The sequence below is a fragment of the Lonchura striata genome, chromosome 25 (genome assembly GCF_046129695.1).
Source record: "Lonchura striata isolate bLonStr1 chromosome 25, bLonStr1.mat, whole genome shotgun sequence".
Lineage (NCBI taxonomy): Eukaryota > Metazoa > Chordata > Aves > Passeriformes > Estrildidae > Lonchura > Lonchura striata.
In genome coordinates this window covers 6683173-6703015 of record NC_134627.1, presented here as the reverse complement: position 1 = coordinate 6703015, position 19843 = coordinate 6683173, and the positions used below count along the sequence as shown (strand labels likewise).

Below are 19843 nucleotides of genomic sequence, written 5' to 3'. Positions count from 1 at the left end.
GATGGGAAAGGAATAACCAGGAGTTTTGCTTTACTGGATCATCTCACAGGTGAATGTGACCCTGTAACAGCCACACCACTGCCAAAACCACCCCTGCTTGGCTTTCTGCACCAACAATTTAATCCTCAAAACACCCTCATAATCCTTTGAACTGCCAGTTCTCCAAACCCAGAGTAACTTTGCCAGCTCACTGTGACCCACGGCTGCTCTGGCAGGACAGGGCCAGGACAAAACCAGCTCAGCAGCAGCTACACAGCTGCTGGTCAAGGCCAGGGAGGGACTAACCTGCCTGGTCTGTGACAGCTGGGTGGCTCTGGATGTCCAAAGGCCCTTGCTGGCTTTTCTCTCAATCCTATTCTCTGGTAAGCTGCACTTTTTCAGTTCACATTCTGCCCTCTGCAGCTCCCCAGACAAGGTGTGTTTAACACAAAGATGATCCTTCAATCACTCTTGATGTTCAGTTGAAACTCTTGGCCATCAGAGGATGACCAGTAAATGACTCAATCACTGTGTGGAGAGGAGATAAATCTTCTGCAGTTCTTTTCCCAGTGTGAAGATTTCCACAGAATGAAAGGGATAAGTTTGAATATAAGCTATGTCAGCAGAAATTGAATCAGCTGTGGAGACCAGGATTTCATCCTCAACAGTCCCCAGGCTGGAGGATGGAGCATGAGAGGGCTCAGCCCAGTTCTGTCAGCACTAGGCTGGGACCAAGGCAAACTGTCTCCAGATGTTCCATTACTGACTTTCAAAATTCTTCTAAAACTGTTTCAGCCCAATGCTGTGTGGGAAGGACACAAGCCTCTGCCTGACCTCCCTGTCCATGGGGTCAGGGCAAGTGTCACACAGGAATGGGCAACATCTGCCTCAGGCTGTGACAACAGGGAAGAGCTGGACAAGACCTGCCAGGTCAGCAAGGCTACTCTCCTGCTGGCAAAGCAGCTTTGTTCCCAGTGCAGGATGATCCTGAGCAGTTGAGGTGCCCTTTGCTCATGGATCAGCACCTGGTGTTCAAAAGGAACTCAGTTTCAGACACAGGTTCTTGATTGCATTAGGCAGAAGCAAAGTTTTATTAGACATTTTTCACCAGCAGGTACATAAGTGATCATAGCCCTGGCTGACTACAGCAATAGTCGTGGTGCTGGGCCACACACAGCAGCACAGACTGAAAAGCAAATAGCAAAATAAAGCAGAATGTGGCTCAATGCTCTGCTCATCCCTCTTACACATTGCTTAGCACTGCTGAGCGACACAGACGAGCACGCTCCGTGCTCTCTGCAGACACATGCACTAAATATTCTCTCTTTTCATCTGTAGCTCTGCTTCAGGCTTCTCTTGCTGGATATTCTCATTTCTCTGTTTAATCACAAATCCTTCGGCAAGGCACTGGAGAGATCAAAGGAAACGTTACTGTGTTTATAGCAAAAATAGATTCTTTCCCACACTGTCATTCCCTACACGTGATCGTTTCACAAGCCAATTCAATTAGAATTTCAGATAAATACTGCCCCTTCCTGGGAAGATCTGATGGCTCCTGCCAGCCTGGCAGATGGATCTGTCAGTGGCTGCAGCCCAGGCTGCATCAAAATGCCAAAAGGTGGAAGCTGCAGACACTGCTCCAGCAGTGATCTGGATGAGGGAATGGCATTGGGATCCATGCTAGAGCAATGCCCCTGCTCACATCATTCTCCTGGACCAACTGTCACTATATTCCTTCTTTCCTTTTCAATTTGGCTGGAAGTTTCCCTTTGAATTAGGGCTAGTAATTATCTGCCAGTATTCCCATGATCCCTGCCTTTTTTTTGCCCACCTAATTTCTGAGTACTTTTCTTTCTCATCTTCTTTCCTTTATCCCACATTTCACGTCAGTCTTTCCTCCATGTTCTTCATGGCTTGCCTGCATGCTGGCTCTGTCCCTCTCCCTTCTATCCCTCTTCCCTCTGGCAATTCTCATGCCTCCCAGCAGAGTCCCAGCTCCCAAAATCTCTCCTCTCAGCCACTCCTCTGTGGCTCCTATCCTGTATTTCCCAGGGCCCCCACAATAAAACTTTGAAGTAGCATTGTAAGCTACGTGGGAAAGATCTGTCTTCCAGCCCATCAGTGTTGCATTAGAGCAGAGAAGACTGTGGAAATGTTTCAAGTGGAACAGTTCTTACCTTGGATCTCCGCAGCTGCACAGGATGGGATCTGGGCAGACGAAGTGTAAGTGTGGCTTGTCCTAATGATGCCTCCTCCTCCTATCCCACTGCTTCTTGCAATTCCTCCTCCTAGACCTGAAGACTGACCAATTCCTCCTTGCTGACTGAGGAGAAAGGAAAATAACGTTTTAGTGACGGAAATGACAGATAAGCTAGAGTTACAGATTGTCAGGGTCCCTGCTGCTCTCAGTCTACTTCCCTTTTTGGCAGAAAAATGGCAAAATGTTGCAGTTTTCCTTGTGGCACCAATAGCACAGGAAAGAAAGCAGGTCACCACTATGGCACCAGGCAGACCAAACAGGTCAGTAAAGGAGCATGAGCTCAGCAGGTCCTTCACTTTGCTCTTATGTTGAAATAACCAGGACACAGGTATTTTATTGTATTTTTTTGGTGTATCCCAAGCCCACTTACATAAGGTCCTGCTGGCCACCCTCCAGCAGGCAGCGGTACGTGTGGATCTCCTGCTCCAGGCGGCACTTAACGTCCAGCAGGATCTTGTACTCTTGGTTCTGGCACTCCATCTCTGCCCGCAGGTCAGCCAGCTGCTGCTCCACGCAGGTGATCTGGCTCTGCAGCTCAGCAAGGTGGTTGTTGTAGCGACACTCTGTCTCCGCCAGCGAGGACTCCAGATTGTCCCTCTGAGGAGTGACATGGGACATGAGACAAATACAGGCAGGAGAAACTGCATTTAGCTATGAATTCTGTGAGATGGATGAGGTTTGCACCAGCTCATCACTCACCTGGCTGAGCTGAGCTTGGAGATCGATTTCCAGGGCTTGCAATTGGCGTCTCAGTTCAGTCACCTGGTTGTTGCACGTTTCCACCTCCTGACCACTTGTAATAACCTCCCGATTCACCTCCTCAATCTGAAATCACCAATCCAGGATAAAGAGCTTCAGGGAATGTGCAGCATAAATTGGATCAAGTATTAAGGAAAGAGCAAAGAAATTAGCAAAGACATGAAATGAGAAAGGTTTGGGTGAAAACTCTCATCCTAATGGTAGCGTAAACCTGGCTGGTCATTCCTTTTGCTCTTCTAATAGTGCTGCTTGTAATTCTTCTCACCACTTACTGCTTTGTAGAGAATTTGTACCTCAAGTCCCACCAACATGCAGCACTTCCTTTAGCCCATGACAAGAACACAGAGTGGCAGTGTCCCTCCCTTGTGTCACTTGGTCAGTGTCAACAAATGCTAAATGCTCTTACAGTCTTTTGTGTAACAAATTCCTGTGGGACAATTGCCTGGGTGTTAGCCAGGGAAAGTCAGAGCTGTGGGAATTTACTCACCTTGCACTCGTACCAATCCTCGACTTCTTTGCGGTTGCGTTCAATCAGCGTCTCATACTGGCACCTCATCTCCTCCAGGATCTTCCTGAGGTCTGGGCCAGGGCAGGCATTGACCTCCACGCTCACATCTCCAGTCGATTGCTTCCTCAGACAGCACATTTCCTGGAAACACCATCCAGATCAGGTTAGGTTTAGAACAAAAGAAAGAACTGAGGGCGCCAAGCTCTCTCAGAGGGAGCAGAGCCCTGCAAAGCCCCTCTCTGATGGACCTTGACAGCTCCTGGGTCACACTATGGTCTCCATCAACCATTGCCCTCCTCAGCAGCACCCTGGGGTGCTGGGTCCCACAGGAGTGAATGCTTTGTACAGGAGAGGGCAGGACCTACCTCCTCATGGTTCTTCTTCAGGCAGCAGAGCTCCTCCCGCAGCGACTCCAGCTGTGCCTCCAGGTCAGACCTGCACAGCGTCAGCTGGTCCAGCACCTGGCGCAGCCCGTTGATGTCGGCCTCCACGCTCTGGCGCAGGGCCAGCTCCGTCTCGTACCTGTGAGGGAGGAAGCAGAAAGAAAGAGCAGTCAGTGTCTGACATCACCGGCATTTCTGAGCTCTGACAGGAAAAACCAAAACCTTCCCGTCTGAAAGACAGCACCTGCTGGAACAGCAGCTTGGCTGAACCCTCACTGCTCCCAGTCTGCAGATTGCTTCTGCTTCCTTCAATCTCTACTTGAAACCAGCTTGGCATCCCAAAGTTCCCCTCTTGGAACTGCCCCTAATTAGGGCAGCTCTAGTGACAATGGATGAGAGAATTCTGCACAGCCTCCAGCCTGTCCTGGGTCACAGGAGAGCAGCTGAGAGCCCTGAGGGTGGTGGCAGAGGAGGGGACAGCCCCAGGTACTCACTTCACTCTGAAGTCGTCGGCTGTCATCCTGCTGTTATCGATGTTCAGAATGATCTTGTTGTTGTCTATGGTTGCACAGACAATCTGGAAAAAGAACATTTGTTCTTTTGCATTTGTTCCTTTGTTGCACCCATTGCCTGGTGCAACCAGACTCTCTTTCTTGCTCTCTTTTTTTTTAAATCCTGGGCATTAGGGATGAGGACCTGAGAGGTGCAGCACTCACAAGAATGTTCAGGGAAGGACAGTGAAATCATTAAAATGATAAAATTCATGGTTCAGGTGCAGAGAATCCAGGAGGTGTAATTACTGTCCAGCACCTGCTACAATCTACATCAGCCTCTTAAATCTAAGTCTTATGAGATTTAAAGTTTTATTTCGAGAATTATGATGAACCTGTCTTATTCAGTCCCTTTCCTGGATCCTTTTCTCTTTTTTCTTTGTGCATTGACATCCTAAATCTTTGCCAAACACTTTGCAAATGTTTTGAATTTAAAATTGCCCATTCTAAATCTGTTACGGCAATGTTCTCTTTTTTCTTAGTTTTAATTAGATGTTTAACTGGAAGTAAATGAATTAAAGTTAATTTCAGTTAATTAAAGTTTATCTGGAATTCTGCAAGACTGATGGCTATAATATAAATTCAGGCAAATTAACGTGATCCATTATTTATTTATCTCTTAGTTCTTTTCTTGCTGTATATCTATTTGACCTCCTTGGCACAAACCAAATTCAGAACGACTACTGAGCCCATCCAGATGTATTCCATGAAGTAACATTTTCCCCTTCAGTATGTCTGATCAATAACCACAACAGAGACAGCCCAAACTTTCCAGTTTTATCTCTGAGCTCTGGGCTTTCCACAGGCAGAAGTTGTAATAGCTGTTTGCAAAAGGCATTTTTCAACAACAATTTGTTATTCCAAATAATGGACTAAGTTATGAACCAGCACCAGAGAGAGCCTTGCAAGGGAGAAAGCAGCTGAGAGGGGATGTTACCTGGTTCTGAAGATCTTCTATTTCTTTGTAATAGCAGCTGTAGTCCCGTGGCTCACAGAAAGGGCCCTGCTTGGCATACCACTCCCTGATCCTGCACTCCAGGTCAGCGTTCTCTTGTTCCAGGCATCTCACCTTGTCCAGGTAAGAAGCCAGGCGGTCATTCAGATTTTGCATGGTGACTTTCTCGTCACCAGAAAGAAGAATGCCATCACCAGCAAAACCACCTCCACCAAGACCCACACCCATGCCACCTCCCATGCCACCGCCAAAGCGAGCACTGCCACCACTGAATCCCATGCCTGGACATCCTCCGAGGACGGCGGCTCCTAAGCCACCTCCGTAGTTTCCACCGACCAAACTGCCGGTGCTCAGTCCTCCTCCGTAATTCACACCACCACAGTAGCTTCTCCCAGAAAACCCTCGGCTACCGCCTATGCCACAGGTCGTGTATCTTCCAGAGGAGACCGAGGAGATCCGCGCTCCGCCACCACCGCCACCGATCACACAGCTGCCCCCGCTGGTCCTGCCCCTGAGAGAGCCAGTTGTCTGCTTAATACTACAGCTCATGGCGAGGCCCAGCTGCAGCGCCAACCCACAGCCCAAAGCAAGATGCAGAGCGTGATACTGAGTCCGACTGCAGGCTGGCGGCTGCTGCAGGTCTCCATTTATACCTTCCAAAGGGGGTGTCACCTGTGGGGTGTTTCTTCTTCCCACGGGGCTGGCTAGTCTGGCTGTTTATGCCAAGATTAAATAGCCCATAGGCAGTTTCCCTCTAGAAATCCCAGTTCACAAGGAAGATACTTTACATGTCAGCAGCTTATTCCAAAAAGTAAAATAGTGTTTTATGAGTCATCAGCTTTTTTTGTATGATGCAAACTTTGCAACAAGTCAAGAAAAAAAGTTGCCCTAGATTATGTACAAAGAAGAACCATTGGTATTTATAACATCAAAAGTGCCTTTTATCTTTTATTAATTTGTATTTATTCTTAGTCCAATAACAATTTTTATATCACATGCTATGGTAGACCTTGTGAAACAAAAAATGGGAAACTAATAGAATTTCTCACTTCTGAAAAATGTGAACAGTTATGACTGTAGTAGAGAACAGACCACGGACACTGTGGTGTGGATGTTGGTCAGCTGGCACAGCTCTAATACTTGCTTTGCTGTGAGATTTCCAGAATCACTGAGATAAATCCCCATACTAATTCCCCAACTAAAACCATAGTTTTAGTTACCTATTTATAGCTTAAATGTCCTTAGTCGTGCAAACACAAGAACTCAAGTTGCTCACACTGCGAAGCTCAGGCCTGCTCAGTGTCCCCTGTGTGTGGGTGACACACAGGTTGATGGCAACTGCAGTGCATGAAGGATTTTCCTGAAGTTGTTTTTCAATTGCTTTAATTGCTGTCCATGCTTTCTCAGTTTGTGAGGATGAGAGATAAAGACAGAGGTGACAAGAAAGGGAGTATCCACAGGCGATATATCCAGATCCCTGGACTCAGATGGGACTCTGCAGGTCTTTGCCATTATGAAGATTGTACTGTGCACCGAATAAGAAGGAGAAAAGCTTTTTGCATTTCTTATGGAGTTTGTTGGAGCAGTAGCAGGCATCAGCGCAGTCTGGCTGGTCAGAGGAGCACAACCTCCCAACCAGGCAGGCTATAGCCAAGGGAGAATTCAGAGAACCAGCTCCACCAGTGCCAGTGTCCTTCTCCAGCTGCCTCTGTAATGAGAGGATATTCTGCTCTCTGGGGGAAGACGACTTCTGTTCCCTACAGCATGGAATTTCCATGCAGCTCTTACTCACAAAGCAGCCTTTGACTTGAGGATGTCCATATGTACAGGAGCAGTTGTGATAGATCCCTGTTGGCAGTGAGGGTGACACTGAAGGAGCTCTGAGAGCAGCATCACCTCTGGGAGGAAGAGTGGAGAAAACCAACGCTCGTACCCTCAGCCACTTTTACTCATGAGAAATGGTGACTGCTGTCACCATGGTAGGAGAGTGTCCCCAAGCATGTTTAGATAGAATCGGCTTCACACCAGCATGAGTTAAAGCTTTCCACTCTCCAGTGGGATAATTTATTTCTTTACTTAGATCAAAAATGATAAAAAGCCGCCTACCCACGGCTGGCGGCATCCAGGAATATTCATTATTCATATGGTGCAGGGAAATAACTTGCTTAAGGACAAAGCTGAAGTCTGTCAGAGCTCGGATTCCTCGCTGAGACTGCAGTGCCTGAAATACAAGTCCATCCTCCCCCAAGACACAGCCTCTGTGCTCCCCACACAGCCTAGACTCACAGTCGGGAAAACCATGAGCAAAAAGGAGGAGAGGGAGCAAATCTGGCTTTCATCCGTCATTTTGAGGAATATAATTGAAGACAGGGTGCGGCTGTTGGAGCCAACAGAAATTAATATAATGTTTGCTTGGAGCTTTGCTTCTGCTGGGGAGGTTTTCAGGAGTTACCCAAGAGCAACCTGCAGAGACAGGGCTGGTGGTGCCTTTCATTCCTTTGCAGAGTGTTGGGTTCAGGAGGAGACACTGCAGAGTTGGGCATTTCTCTACGGGTGGGCATGGAGCACCCACCCCTGCTTCCTTCAGCAGTTCTCTGATGGGATGAAGTAACAGGTCTTGCTCCACAAAACAACAGCAGCAGCACTATACAACCTTTCACTCCTGTCCTGGTGGAATCGTCCATAGACTCAAATACCAATTTACCACTGAAGATTAGACATGACCATACGATTCTTCCAAAGAACTCATATTTGGGATGCAGTTGCATTCTTTAGAGTTTTTCTGGGCTCCTACCAATTTCACTGTGAATATGTGTTTGTTACAGCAAATGCACCCAGCAGCCAGTCCCTGGCTAACCTGGTTGTATCTTAAAAACAAACTGTGGTGTTGTCTCTGTCCTCATGGCCTTGCCAGGGCTCCGGGGCTCGGCACCAAGACAGGTACAGGCTGTGTTCCCTCAGTACTGGCTTTTTTCCCCACTAAACTGATTTCTTTACCTCCACTTTTGTTATGACTGCATTCCTGTAGCCTTGGGACACAGCCTTGGGGCAGAACACAGGGAAGGGACTGTGCAAGTCTAAGACATAAACGTGTCCCTAAAGGATTTGCAACCTCAGTGTAGGACTGGAGGAAACAATTGGTTTCAGGTGCAGGAAGCCACAACAGGCCCTCGCCCAGGACAATCAGCAGTGGTCGCACACAACGTCAGCTCCAGTGCTGCTGAGTCTTGTGGGCTTGATGGACAAGAAGAGAGAGTGAAAGGGGAGGAAGAGGGGATAAGGGTGAATATTGGTGCACAGGATGGAGGAGGCAGGAGGATGCCACGTTCCCAAGGGGTGCTGTGGGCAGGACAGTCTGGTCCTGTGGGAGCTGTGGCTGTCGCTGTGCCCAGCCCGGCTCCACACGCTCACCTCGCTTTGCTTATCAAAGCTGATAATGTTTCCTTGTGTCAACTACAAGAAAGGTGTGTCTGGTTCAACAGAACTTTGCTTTCATAAGCATTGCCTCAGTGATGTTTGTGCAACCACACTGGAATATGATTTTATCTTGTCACTTGTAATTACCATTAATAATTTGCATAATGGCCATTAGGCATCACTTATTAAACACTTCTTTGATGTGATACTGAGCCGGCTCCAGGCCCCATACTCCCATCTTTCAAATGCAGACCATGACTTTTTCCTGGCTAGTGACTCATTGGTTTATACCACCATGTTTAGCCAAATCCTGTAAGGCAACTGAAATAATTACCACAGTAGGTTTGGTAACAGTGCAGGCTTAAATACACCTTGGAGACCGAGAGCATTACTCTGTTTCAGCTTCTTTCTTGCTGAGTGTTCACATCTCCAGACTCTGAGCATATCCAGTACCAAAGGAGAAGTTCAGCAGGACATGGAGGTGGACGCAACCAGGTTTCTTCCTACCGAAGTCCAGTCTCCCCTGATTCACTTGATGAAGAGTACTAGATCCTTCCAGAACCTGCCAGGTGCTGCGAGTGCAGCCAGGCCTCCAGCAGGTACATCCTTGGCACTGCAGGTTATCACAGCAGAGAAGAGTCCTGGAGAATTTCTTAGAACATGTGGGAACAGTGATGGGTGATGAAACTGCAGCAATTTCATTCTGCACGGAGAGCTGAGCACAGTGCAGGATGGGAGGGAAACTAGGGCTTCAGCCTGTGGTCTGTGCTGCAGAGCCACAGGATCAGGTCACAGCCTGACATCCTGGAGTGTTCAGGTGCTTCCTGCACTCAGGCACTGTCCAGTGGTGCAACAGAGCCAGGCAGGCAAAGGTGCAGGGCAGCCAGAACTCCTCAGATTGTCTTCTTTTATCTTCATATGATACATATACTAAAAAGTCCCTTAATTTCAATACACTTCAATTATGTGGCTCATACTGGCAGTTTAGATTCTATTATTCAGTGTACTGAACTGAGAAACTCCTGCTGGGTTTCAGCAGCAGCTTGCCCATCTCTTGTAATTCTTTACAAATGTTACATAAGCCAATAAAGAAAAATCTAAACCTCACAAATAGTTACCGTGGGTGTTAGTCTGTACCTGTCTGCATAGTCTATGAAACAGACTTTTGTAGAGAAATTATAGTTTATGCATCACAGCAGAATATGGCCTGCTTTTCCAAATGCACTGTGTCTGTAATCAGAGATAATTGTCTGTGTCATGCAGTCTGGAACTGGCTGATTTCCAGCATTGGTAATTTACAAAACTATTTGTTTTCTTCCATTTCTTCACTAATCCCTTAAATTTATGATGTGTTAATTCCTTGGGAGCTTTTCCTGATGGTGGTGTAATTCCCATGTTCCTGCTCTCTTACAACACAGATACATCTGTTGGAGCTGTCACAGCGAATTTCGTTGTCTGCTTACCAGCCCGAGTGCTGATATCAACCCTGTCTCTCCAGGGGCATCTGCCCTTGCTCTTTGTATCCTTGGGTTCCTCTCTCTGCCCTGTACCTTCAGCCTAAGTCTCTCCATCTTGGAAATACTCGTTTGTTCTTGCTTTGCAAGATTTGAGTGTTACAAGAGAACAGAACAAGCTCCGTGAGCCTCCCAACCTGTGAGCTGCTGTGCAGTCCAGGTCCCAGGTCACTCCTTTTCTGTTGTTCCATGCATTGTGTCCTCCCCATTTCATCTCTCTTCCCTTCCCTGTCTCCTCCTGTGCTGTCTCCACAGCTGTCACCATTTCCCATCGCTGTCCAGCTTACAAACACTGGGCAGCAAGGGCAGAGTTGCATTTCTGCACCGATGCAATGCAGTGACCTCAGAGGTACTGTGTCAGCACAGAGGTGGGTTAATTCACCCCGAAATGCTCAGCGTAATTACTGCTGCAGGAATGGGAGATGCAGAACTGAGCAGGGAAAGTCCAGGATGCAGAGCTTGTCCAGGAGCTCATTAGAGCAATTACTCCACAGGGCTAACAAGTGTCCTGGACAGAGCCCAGGTAGAGGCCATTCCAGAGCTGTCTGAGCTGTTTCTTTAGAAACAGGCACTAATTCAGACTCATTGTATCCTCCAAAGCCTTGTTGTGAGAAGCTTTCCTGTCCAGCCTCTGTCTATAATGTCAGTCATCAAACCCCATCCAGCATTTCACTAAAGAAAGGCTGCCAGAGCCCCACAGTGAGGAGCAAGGGTTGTGCCACCACTCCCAGCCCATCTGACCCACTGCTTGGACACTGCTGCCAGCGAGGAGGGACAGGCTGGATCCTGAATCCTGCCTTGCACATGCAGCAAAATGCAGTCGTGTTCCTAAATGTGTTTGTCATTCCTTTCTCTGGGCTAATAAAATGCCAGCAGCTTGTTTTTCTGTCTCTTTATTGTGTCTCACTTTAAAAAAAATTCTCTCCCACATATTAATTTGTCTCAGCCTTTTATCTTCCTACATGTTGCCAGCTGGTTCTTCCTGTTTCCCTTTTTTACAAATCCATTTAGAGGTTCTTTATTTAGTGTTTTCTCTGGGAATTGCTTTCCTCCACCAGAAAGGTGTGGAGAGTCCAGCAGAGCCTAGCTTTCAAAATTCCTGCTTTGGTGTTATTTAAGAAAACTTGTTATTCTTGATTTTATCTTGTTAGTGCACATCTGTAATAACTCAAAGGTGTTGTATATTGCATTTTACTATGTGATATTATATATTATATTACATTATATTATATTAGCATATGCCTGCTTAAGTGAAGACTCCCTTTTCTTTGTAAGGTGTCTCTCGGTAGCAGACTCAGCCAGACAGCCCTGAGACTCCCTCCCTGCCCTCTGCCCAGCCTCCCTGGGTGTTTCTTTCCTCACTACCTTCTGCTTCATGTCTTGGCTCATGCTTCCTCCTCTGGCAGCAAATATCCCTCTCCACATCAGCTGGTCCTTCTCCTCCACCCTCCATCCCCATCCTCAGCCTCTGAGTTCAGCTGGAGCACTGATGGGAACATGGCTTGTTTTCCTTTTTCCCTGTAATGATTGCTGTGTGGTTGGAGACTGAAGGTAGATTCATAATATATATATTTTTTAAGATACTTGTATATTGATTTACTTGTAAAATTATTTCTCAGGTTCAAGGCTGTATCAGCAGGAGCAAAGTTTTATTGGAGACATGCCTTGGTCGCTGTTAGAGAATGGCCACAACCCAGGGGAGCCTGAGTGAGGGGCAGTGGTGGGATAACAGCAGGGTGGCCAGGAGCTGCCATCCTGCAGACTCCCTGTGACTGCCACTGGAGCACAACTGAGAACTCCCAGGTTATTTTTGCCTTGTTTTTCCAAAAGACTTTTTCTTCAGAAAGCTCCTCGGGGGATGTGCAGTGGGACTGGCGGGGACTCTCTGGTCTGCAGTGACCTGAAGGAGAATGAGAAGAATCATTTATTCAGGGGAGTCTGCATCCTGTACCTTTCTCTCACACCCCTTTGCTTTTGTATTGAGCTTTCTCTTTCCCTCTTCTCCCCAGCTTTGCTAAATTTTATCCTTGTTGAAAAACTTGTGACTGAGTGATTCCACTGCCAGTTCCTCATTCCCATGTTGTGCTGAAAGCCTTGTTTAAACACACATTTACTGCTGGGCACCCGCCCGTGTCAAACATAATTTTTGCACAGAGATTTATAAATAAATATCCCATAGCTGCATCCCTTATCACTGCTTCCCACCACAGCCCAGTTAATCCCAGTGCCCTACCACAGCTGTGATCCTGATCATCTGACTCCAGCCCAGCCTTTCTCTAGGAAAAAACCCCTCCAGCCTTCCTTCATCACCCAGAAAAGCCTGCAGACCTCTCATGCTCCTGTTCCACTGGTACCCAGCACTAAAGAAGCAGCTCATGGTCCCAGTTCCCTGGAGGCTCCCTCACCTGGCAGAGCCTGGCGGGCAGGGGCTCAGGGCAGGCAGGGCTGGCACAGGCTGGCTTTCAGCCCCGTGCTTCTCCCAGCTGGTGTGGCACCGACTCCTCTTCCTGCCGACCCTCTGTGGAAGAAGACAGCTCTGGACACCCAGGCCCCAGCACTGCCACCCTAGAGGTCTCCCCCTGCCCTCCTCACTGGCTTTAGCTCCATCTCTTCAGTCACAGCCGTGCTTCCCCCTCCCAGCCCCGAGGTCAGCTGCAGCTACCATCCACCTCTGTCCCCCTGTCTTTTGGCAGATGATGCTTTTCCATCTGGCACTCAGGATTGCCCTGGGACTAATAATGCCACTTCAGCCCTTGCAAGAGGCATTTTGGAACAAAAACTGACTTTTTGTGGAAATAATTTAGGACTGGAGAGTCCAGAGGAGCCCAAATCAGGGCAGCACCATTCCATTCCAAAGCCTCCTCTCCCAGCAAAACAAAAGGAGTAGGTGGGTGCTCAGGGCAGTTTTGTGTGTGTGCAGCCACGTCTGGAATTAACAGCCTGGCTGTTTCAAAACCTCAGTCAATGGAAGGCAGGGCAGAGCCAACTGCTTTGCATACAAATTAAACTTCCAAAACTTTAATTAAACTTGTGTGAAACTGAAAATGTTTAGATAATTCATCATTTCAGTTAATTTAGCTGCTAATCCCTAATCCTGTCTCATTCTGGCAAGCCAATAAAACTTAGTTATATGACTGTTTGTCCAGCTCCTGGGAAGCTGCCCTTAAAGAACTGCTGAAGCTGCTGTGCCAGGGGCTGGGACAGTTCTGGGGGCTCTCCCAGACCGTTCCCTGGCCCAGGAATGGTCTTTGGTGCTCCCTGGACATTTATCAGAGCCAAATCCTCCGATACCTCATGGTTTTCTAATCAGCCCTGTCTAGAAACAGGTCAGCCCTGGTTCCTCACCAGTGTTGCTTTTCCTACCGGGATCACAAATTTTCATATCCCTGTAAGACAAAGCACAGAGATTTTAGGGTGCCCAGCTCTGTTTGCATACATGATGTCGTGTTGGCCACCCTCCAGCAGACAGTGGTAGGTCTGGATCTCCTGCTCCAAGCGACACTTGACGTCCAGAAGGGTCTTGTATTCCTGGTTCTGGCACTCCATTTCCGCTCGGATCTCAGCCAGCCGCTGCTCCACGCAGGAGATCTGGTTCTGCAGCTCAGCCAGGTATTTGTTGTAGCGACATTCAGTCTCCGTCAAAGAGGATTCCAGGTTTTCTTTCTGAGAATAGAACAAAATACTCAGGTACTGGGGTTTGACACAGGTACAACCCTGCTCACGAGAGCTGGAGCTGTGAATCCTTGTGGCATCACCTACCATGGTGAGCTGGGCTTGTACATTGATTTCCAGGGCCTGCAGCTGACGTCTCAGCTCAGTGACCTGCTTGTTGCTCGACTCTATCTCCTGGCTGCTTGTGACAACTTCCAGATTCACCTCCTCCACCTGCAAGGTCAGAAAAGAGCAGCCCTTTCCTCACCTCCCCACTGCATCTCATGATGTCCAGGACCTCCCCACACCCCGCAGTGCCCTGAGCACGAGCAAGGCTGACACCCTGCTTATTCCATTCTGACCCAGTGACACCATGTGACACCATCTGACCATGTGGTGGCCCCTCCACCATGGATGGAACGCAGAAATCGGGCAGTACAGTTAGATCTGAGCGCATCTGTGACACGCTTGCTGTTATTAGGACACTTCCTCCTTTTTCCCTTTCCCCCTTGGGGCAGAGCTGGCTGCAGCTCTGCAGGGACGAGGTACCTTGCAGGCGTACCACTGCTCCGTCTCTTTGCGGTTGCGTTCCATCAGCGTCTCGTACTGGCACCGCAGATCCTCCAGGATCTTCCTCAGGTCTGGGCCAGGGCAGGCATTGACCTCCACGCTCACATCCCCAGTTGCCTGTTTCCTCAGACAGCTCATTTCCTGCAGGAAATACATGACTGTATCAATAATATCCATCCACCCTTGGGGAGATTTTCCTTCTTCTCAATTCCCTGAGAGAGCTGACCTCCTCGTGGTTGGTCTTTAGGCAGCACATCTCCTCTGTCAGAGCCTCACACTGCAGCTGCAGGTCGGTCTTGCAGCTGGCCAGCTGGTCCAGGACGGGCCGGAGGTTGTTAATGTCAGCATCCACGTTCTGCCGGAGACCACACTCGGTCTCGTACCTTAAACCACAGGCAGCAAACAAAGACCAGCATATCAGCAAAGCAGGGCAAGGCCTTCAGTTGAGGGTGGGGGGAAAAAATTAGGATCAAGCTCTTCTTTTGCTTCAGACATGCCATGCTATGAACATTGCCAGTGGTATCAGAGATCAGTTTTACCATGCAGTGCAACAGGCAGAGGTTTGGGATTTCCCCATCACCACCCTTCACCTGCCTTTCCATGGGCCAGCAGGGGACTATACTCACTTCACTCTGAAGTCATCAGCAGTCATCCTGTTGTTATCAATGTTCAGAAGGATTTTGTTAGTCTCCATGGCTGCACACAGGATCTGGAAAAGAAATCATTAGAAGAATATGTGGGCTTGCAGCTTCCTCTGCCTCCAGAAGACCCTGGAGGAAACACCTACCTGGGGAATTTTATAATTATTCTGTATATTTGGGTTATTAATCACTTATGTAGCATCCCAGCAGAAAAACCCATGTCCAGCTGGTGGACATGACCTTGCTGAAGCATCAGTGCTCAGTAAATGTAGACTCCCCCTCCCACAGACCATCATTTCATATAAAGCATTGCTTCAGCTGCCCCTCCAGAGCCATTGCTTCTGCCCTGTGACAGGGCTCTGTGCACATATGAAAGCAAAGCCTAAAGAAATGTTAGGATTTTCTTGACAAACAAGAATTTACCTGGTTCTGAAGGTCTTCGATTTCCTTGTGGTAGCAGCTGTAGTCCCGTGGCTCACAGATGGGCCCCACCTTGGCGTACCACTCCCTGATCTTGCACTCCAGGTCAGCATTGTCCCCCTCCAGGAGCCGCACCTTGTCCAGGTACGAGGCCAAGCGGTCGTTGAGGTTCTGCATCGTCGCCTTCTCGTTGTTAGCAAACAGGATCCCATCCCCGCAGCCAGCTCCAGCCCTGGGGAAGCCACCTCGAGTGCAGACAGCTCCTCCGCTGAATCCCAGGGCAGAACAAGCCCTCTGGGTGGCTCCGAAGCTCCCACCAGCTGCGCTGCCGGCGCTCAGCTGCTTCCCGAGTAATCCCTCGCTTACGCTGCCGCCGGAGAAGCTGCCAACCACGGCACCCATGTCATAGGCAGCGTGTCTCCCCGAGGAGGCAGAGGAGACCCTCCTGCCGGTGCCAGCCGCGTTGCTGCCTGTGCTGGCCCTGCCCTGGGTGCAGGTGGTGACAACCTGCCTGACAGTACAGCTCATGGTGTGGGTGCGGAGCCAACAGAGCCCAAGGCAAGTGCTCAGGTCGCTGCAGGATCCAACTGTGATACCTCTGTCCCCTGGTCCTCTATTTATACCAGTCCCTGTGGGTCGTGCCACTGGAGAAGAGCTGTTTATTCTTCCTCCTTGTGACCTGGCTAGGAGGTGTTTTCTCTTTTTTAAGCCGGAAATAATTCCCCAAAGGCGTTTGTCTCCAGAAATCCCACAACAGAAAGATGCTTTGGTTAACAGAAGCGTGTTTCAAAACTACATCAAAAATGTTACTTCCTGAATCATCAGGTCTGACCTGTGATGACAACTCAACAACAGTGACACAAAAACCCAACGATACCCAAGAGTGCCCGGGGAATGAAGCACCACAGCAATTATCCATCCCCAGTGTGGGCGAGTCTACCCGGAAAGTGAAAGCTGTGGGAAAGGCGTCCTATCTGACAGAGCCTGTTTGACCCCTTTGTGACCAAAAGCGAGGGTGTCCCCTCACTCAGCTGGCCTCAGTCCCTGGGACCAGGGCCTGGAGACCACCCCGGGCCGTGCAGTGAGGGGTCTGTTCCATTCCACACGGCTGTTTGTGGAGCGAGCCCCTGGTCTGGGTCTTTAGACCTCAAATGCTCCAGGAGAGCACAGAGGAATTTTGCACTGGAATGTACCAGGGCTGGTTTATCCCTTCTCTTTATTCTACATCCATCAAAACATCGCCTTGCAGAGGTCTGGGTTGTTTTGCTTGCTTTCAAGGGTAGACAAAATAGTCAAGTATTTATCCAAAATATGAAAGGATATTTCCTGGACACTAAACATGCAGGCCACTGAATATTCAGTGCCACACGGGATATTTCGTAAGATTTCTTAAATAGTATTGTGGAGAATTTCAGGAAATGCATGACTTCACAGAAGTCTGATCCTGTTCCAACCAGCACCATGAAAACTCTCCAATACAATCCAAGTGTTAAATTTAGAAAGGACAATAGAAAAGAAATTTTTAAAAATTTATTAAACTAAATTTTTAGTTCTGGAATGCTGAATTGAGGAAGAAGGGAAATAATTAAAATGTTTTGTCATCTGAATCTTTCATTTTATTAATAACATTAATATAGCAATGCTAATATTGGCTGGCTCTCACCCACGTGTGGTTCAGCTTTGGGTTTGGCATCCAGGTCACCTGGACACATGGCATAAAGAATGTGTCAGGTGTATCCTGCTCACAAATATTGCTTCTGCCATTTGGGCAAGTTCATTAAGCTCAATTTTATCTTGACACTGCAAAGCCAGCACTCCTGAACTGTGGGGTGGTTCTGTGGGTGCCCATCCTTTGTTAGAGCCATCATCAGGAAGTGAAGCCAGGGTGCTCTGGTGCCACAGTGATGGCCAGACCCTGCCTGGAACCAGGGTCAGGGTCAGGCAGGGCTGCCTGGAGCCCACCTGCAGCCTGGTCACAACTGCTCTTTTTTCTACCAAAGAATTTTAAAATGACTGCGGAGTAAACATTTAATTTCATTTAATCGAGATGTATGTGGTTCTTCATTTTTCAAGGCCAGGTTGGGTGGGGCTTGCAGCAACCTGGTCCAGTGGGAGGTGTCCCTGCCCATGGCAGGGGGTAGAATGAGGTGGTCATAGGGTCCTTCCCAACCCAAACCATCCTGTGTGATTTCTTCCATGAGGAAAACACCCACAATGAGTAGAGGGTTTTTTAAAATTACTGCAAACTGAGCAGAGATGTCAATGTTCTTTTTCTTTCTTTCTTTCTTTCTTTCTTTCTTTCTTTTCTTTCTTTCTTTCTTTCTTTCTTTCTTTCTTTCTTTCTTTCTTTCTTTCTTTCTTTCTTTCTTTCTTTCTTTCTTTCTTTCTTTCTTTCTTTCTTCTTTCTTTTTTCTTTCTTTCTTTTTTCTTTCTTTCTTTTTCTTTCTTTCTTTTTCCCTTCCCTTCCCTTCCCTTCCCTTCCCTTCCCTTCCCTTCCCTTCCCTTCCCTTCCCTTCCCTTCCCTTCCCTTCCCTTCCCTTCCCTTCCCTTCCCTTCCCTTCCCTTCCCTTCCCTTCCCTTCCCTTCCCTTCCCTTCCCTTCCCTTCCCTTCCCTTTCTTCTTTTTTTCTTTTTTTCCCCTTTCTTTTCTTTCTTTTTTTTTGGTGATTAGAATTTCTACAGCTTTTCTAAAGGATAACAGTAATTATTCTCCTGGAATTGTGTGTTCTTCATGGCAGCTTTTTTCCTTTCCAAAATTCAAACTTTTCTTTAAAACCAGATCTTGCTTTTACACGAGAACAAACCTCAAGCCCTGCCAGCAGAGCCATCCCTCATTTTAGTAAAGTGATTTTCATTTTGTGATGAGGAGATCTGCTAATGATGTGATCTCCATTCCTAATGGAAGGCTCTTTCCAGAACTAGCTTTGACTGACTCTCTGGCTGGAGTCTGCAGATGGAAATTTGCTCCCCACATCCTTGCAGGCAGGCAGGGCGATGCTCTGATGAGCTGTCCTTGGCTGACTTGGGAGCCCCTTGCAGGCAATGCTGTGCCCCAAGGGAGGAAGAGGAGCAGAGGAATCACAGGGGAGCAGAGGAATGACAGGGGAGCCAAGGAATGACGGCGCATGAGGATCTCCCGTGGGCATTTCAGGAACAGCAGCGCAGGTCTGACCAGGAAAAATTACTACTTCAAGTAACAAACGAGCAGAAGAACTTCCCCCAGGCAAAGGTGTTGCTCCCACGTAATGAGCTTTGTAAAAAAAAAATAGAAAGGAAGGATTTATATTTCATGTTTCCATCAGCGTCCTGGGCTGGGAGACAGAGAGGGGGTGGTGGCAGAGGATGGACATGCTGGAGTTATTCCCAAGAGTTCTCTACAGCAGAGTTATCAGACTCAACAGGGCAATGATAAAGAGAAAGATTTGATTTCCCTGGAGGGAAATCCTTTTGGAGTCTCAGAATATTTTTTTAAGGCTTAAGACTGGTCCTTAGGCTAATGCAGATGAAGTTTAATGTGCCCCCAAGAAGGAGATCTGGCATTTCACATCACTATAAATACTTCCTGAATCACCAGCTGGTAAAACAGCAGGTGAGTCCAAGAGAACTTCCTTGGGGACTCAATGACTCAAACCCCACGTCCCTGCTGGTGCCCAGACACAGGAGGGCCAGGAGAGGAGCTGGAGCCAGGCACGGCCATCACCCACCAGCCTGGCCAGGGAAAGGCTCGTCTGAGCTCCTCTCTGCTCACTGTCAGCTGGATTTCCATGTTACACCTATGGAAAATCCTGGTGTTCTCAATTGACAAAGTATTTATAAAGTATTTGCTTATCTGGCTGGTGATGTACCTGTCATGCCACTTTCTGTCAGCCTATTATTGGCTGTACTGATGCTGATCTCCATTTTGCTGGTGACACCAGGTGCTCCAGGTGATCCCAGCTTTGCAAATCACTCTAGGCAAATCACTCATCTCCTCCAAGCCTCAATTTCATGCTTTGTAGGATGGAAACAACAATAACAACTATCCTCCTCCTCGAGGGCATTGTAAAACCAGCTGTCTGAGGAGCACACGAGGCTCTAGAGATTGGAAAGATGACACAATTCAGTATTATTCATTGTCAGTGTTCTTGCTATTTTATATTACTCTTGATACAGGCACATCCCATTGATTTCTCTCTATGTCTCCATCATTAAATACCTTGAAAGGATGTTCAGTTTCCATTTTTCATTTTGTTGTCC

At 48.0% G+C, this 19843-nt stretch overlaps 2 protein-coding genes and 1 long non-coding RNA gene across 3 annotated transcripts in view; 1 reads left to right on the top strand and 2 right to left on the bottom strand.

Moving 5' to 3' along the window:
• The window catches only part of LOC144247463 (uncharacterized), a 135836-nt gene that overhangs the window by 104127 nt on the left and 11866 nt on the right, over positions 1-19843 (top strand). The gene's annotated exons all lie outside the window — the stretch shown is intronic.
• Positions 1040-5944, bottom strand: LOC110471858 (keratin, type I cytoskeletal 19). Its single transcript, XM_077788294.1, has 8 exons — positions 5378-5944; positions 4384-4466; positions 3872-4028; positions 3486-3647; positions 2939-3064; positions 2610-2836; positions 2157-2302; positions 1040-1386 (listed from the first exon to the last, which is right to left on the bottom strand). Exons 1-8 carry the CDS (start codon positions 5942-5944, stop codon positions 1361-1363), a joined length of 1494 nt encoding a protein of 497 aa, XP_077644420.1. The 3' UTR covers positions 1040-1360.
• Positions 11964-16136, bottom strand: LOC116184521 (keratin, type I cytoskeletal 19-like). Its single transcript, XM_077788421.1, has 8 exons — positions 15612-16136; positions 15174-15256; positions 14774-14930; positions 14527-14688; positions 14086-14211; positions 13763-13989; positions 12732-12844; positions 11964-12226 (listed from the first exon to the last, which is right to left on the bottom strand). Exons 1-7 carry the CDS (start codon positions 16134-16136, stop codon positions 12757-12759), a joined length of 1368 nt encoding a protein of 455 aa, XP_077644547.1. The 3' UTR covers positions 11964-12226; positions 12732-12756.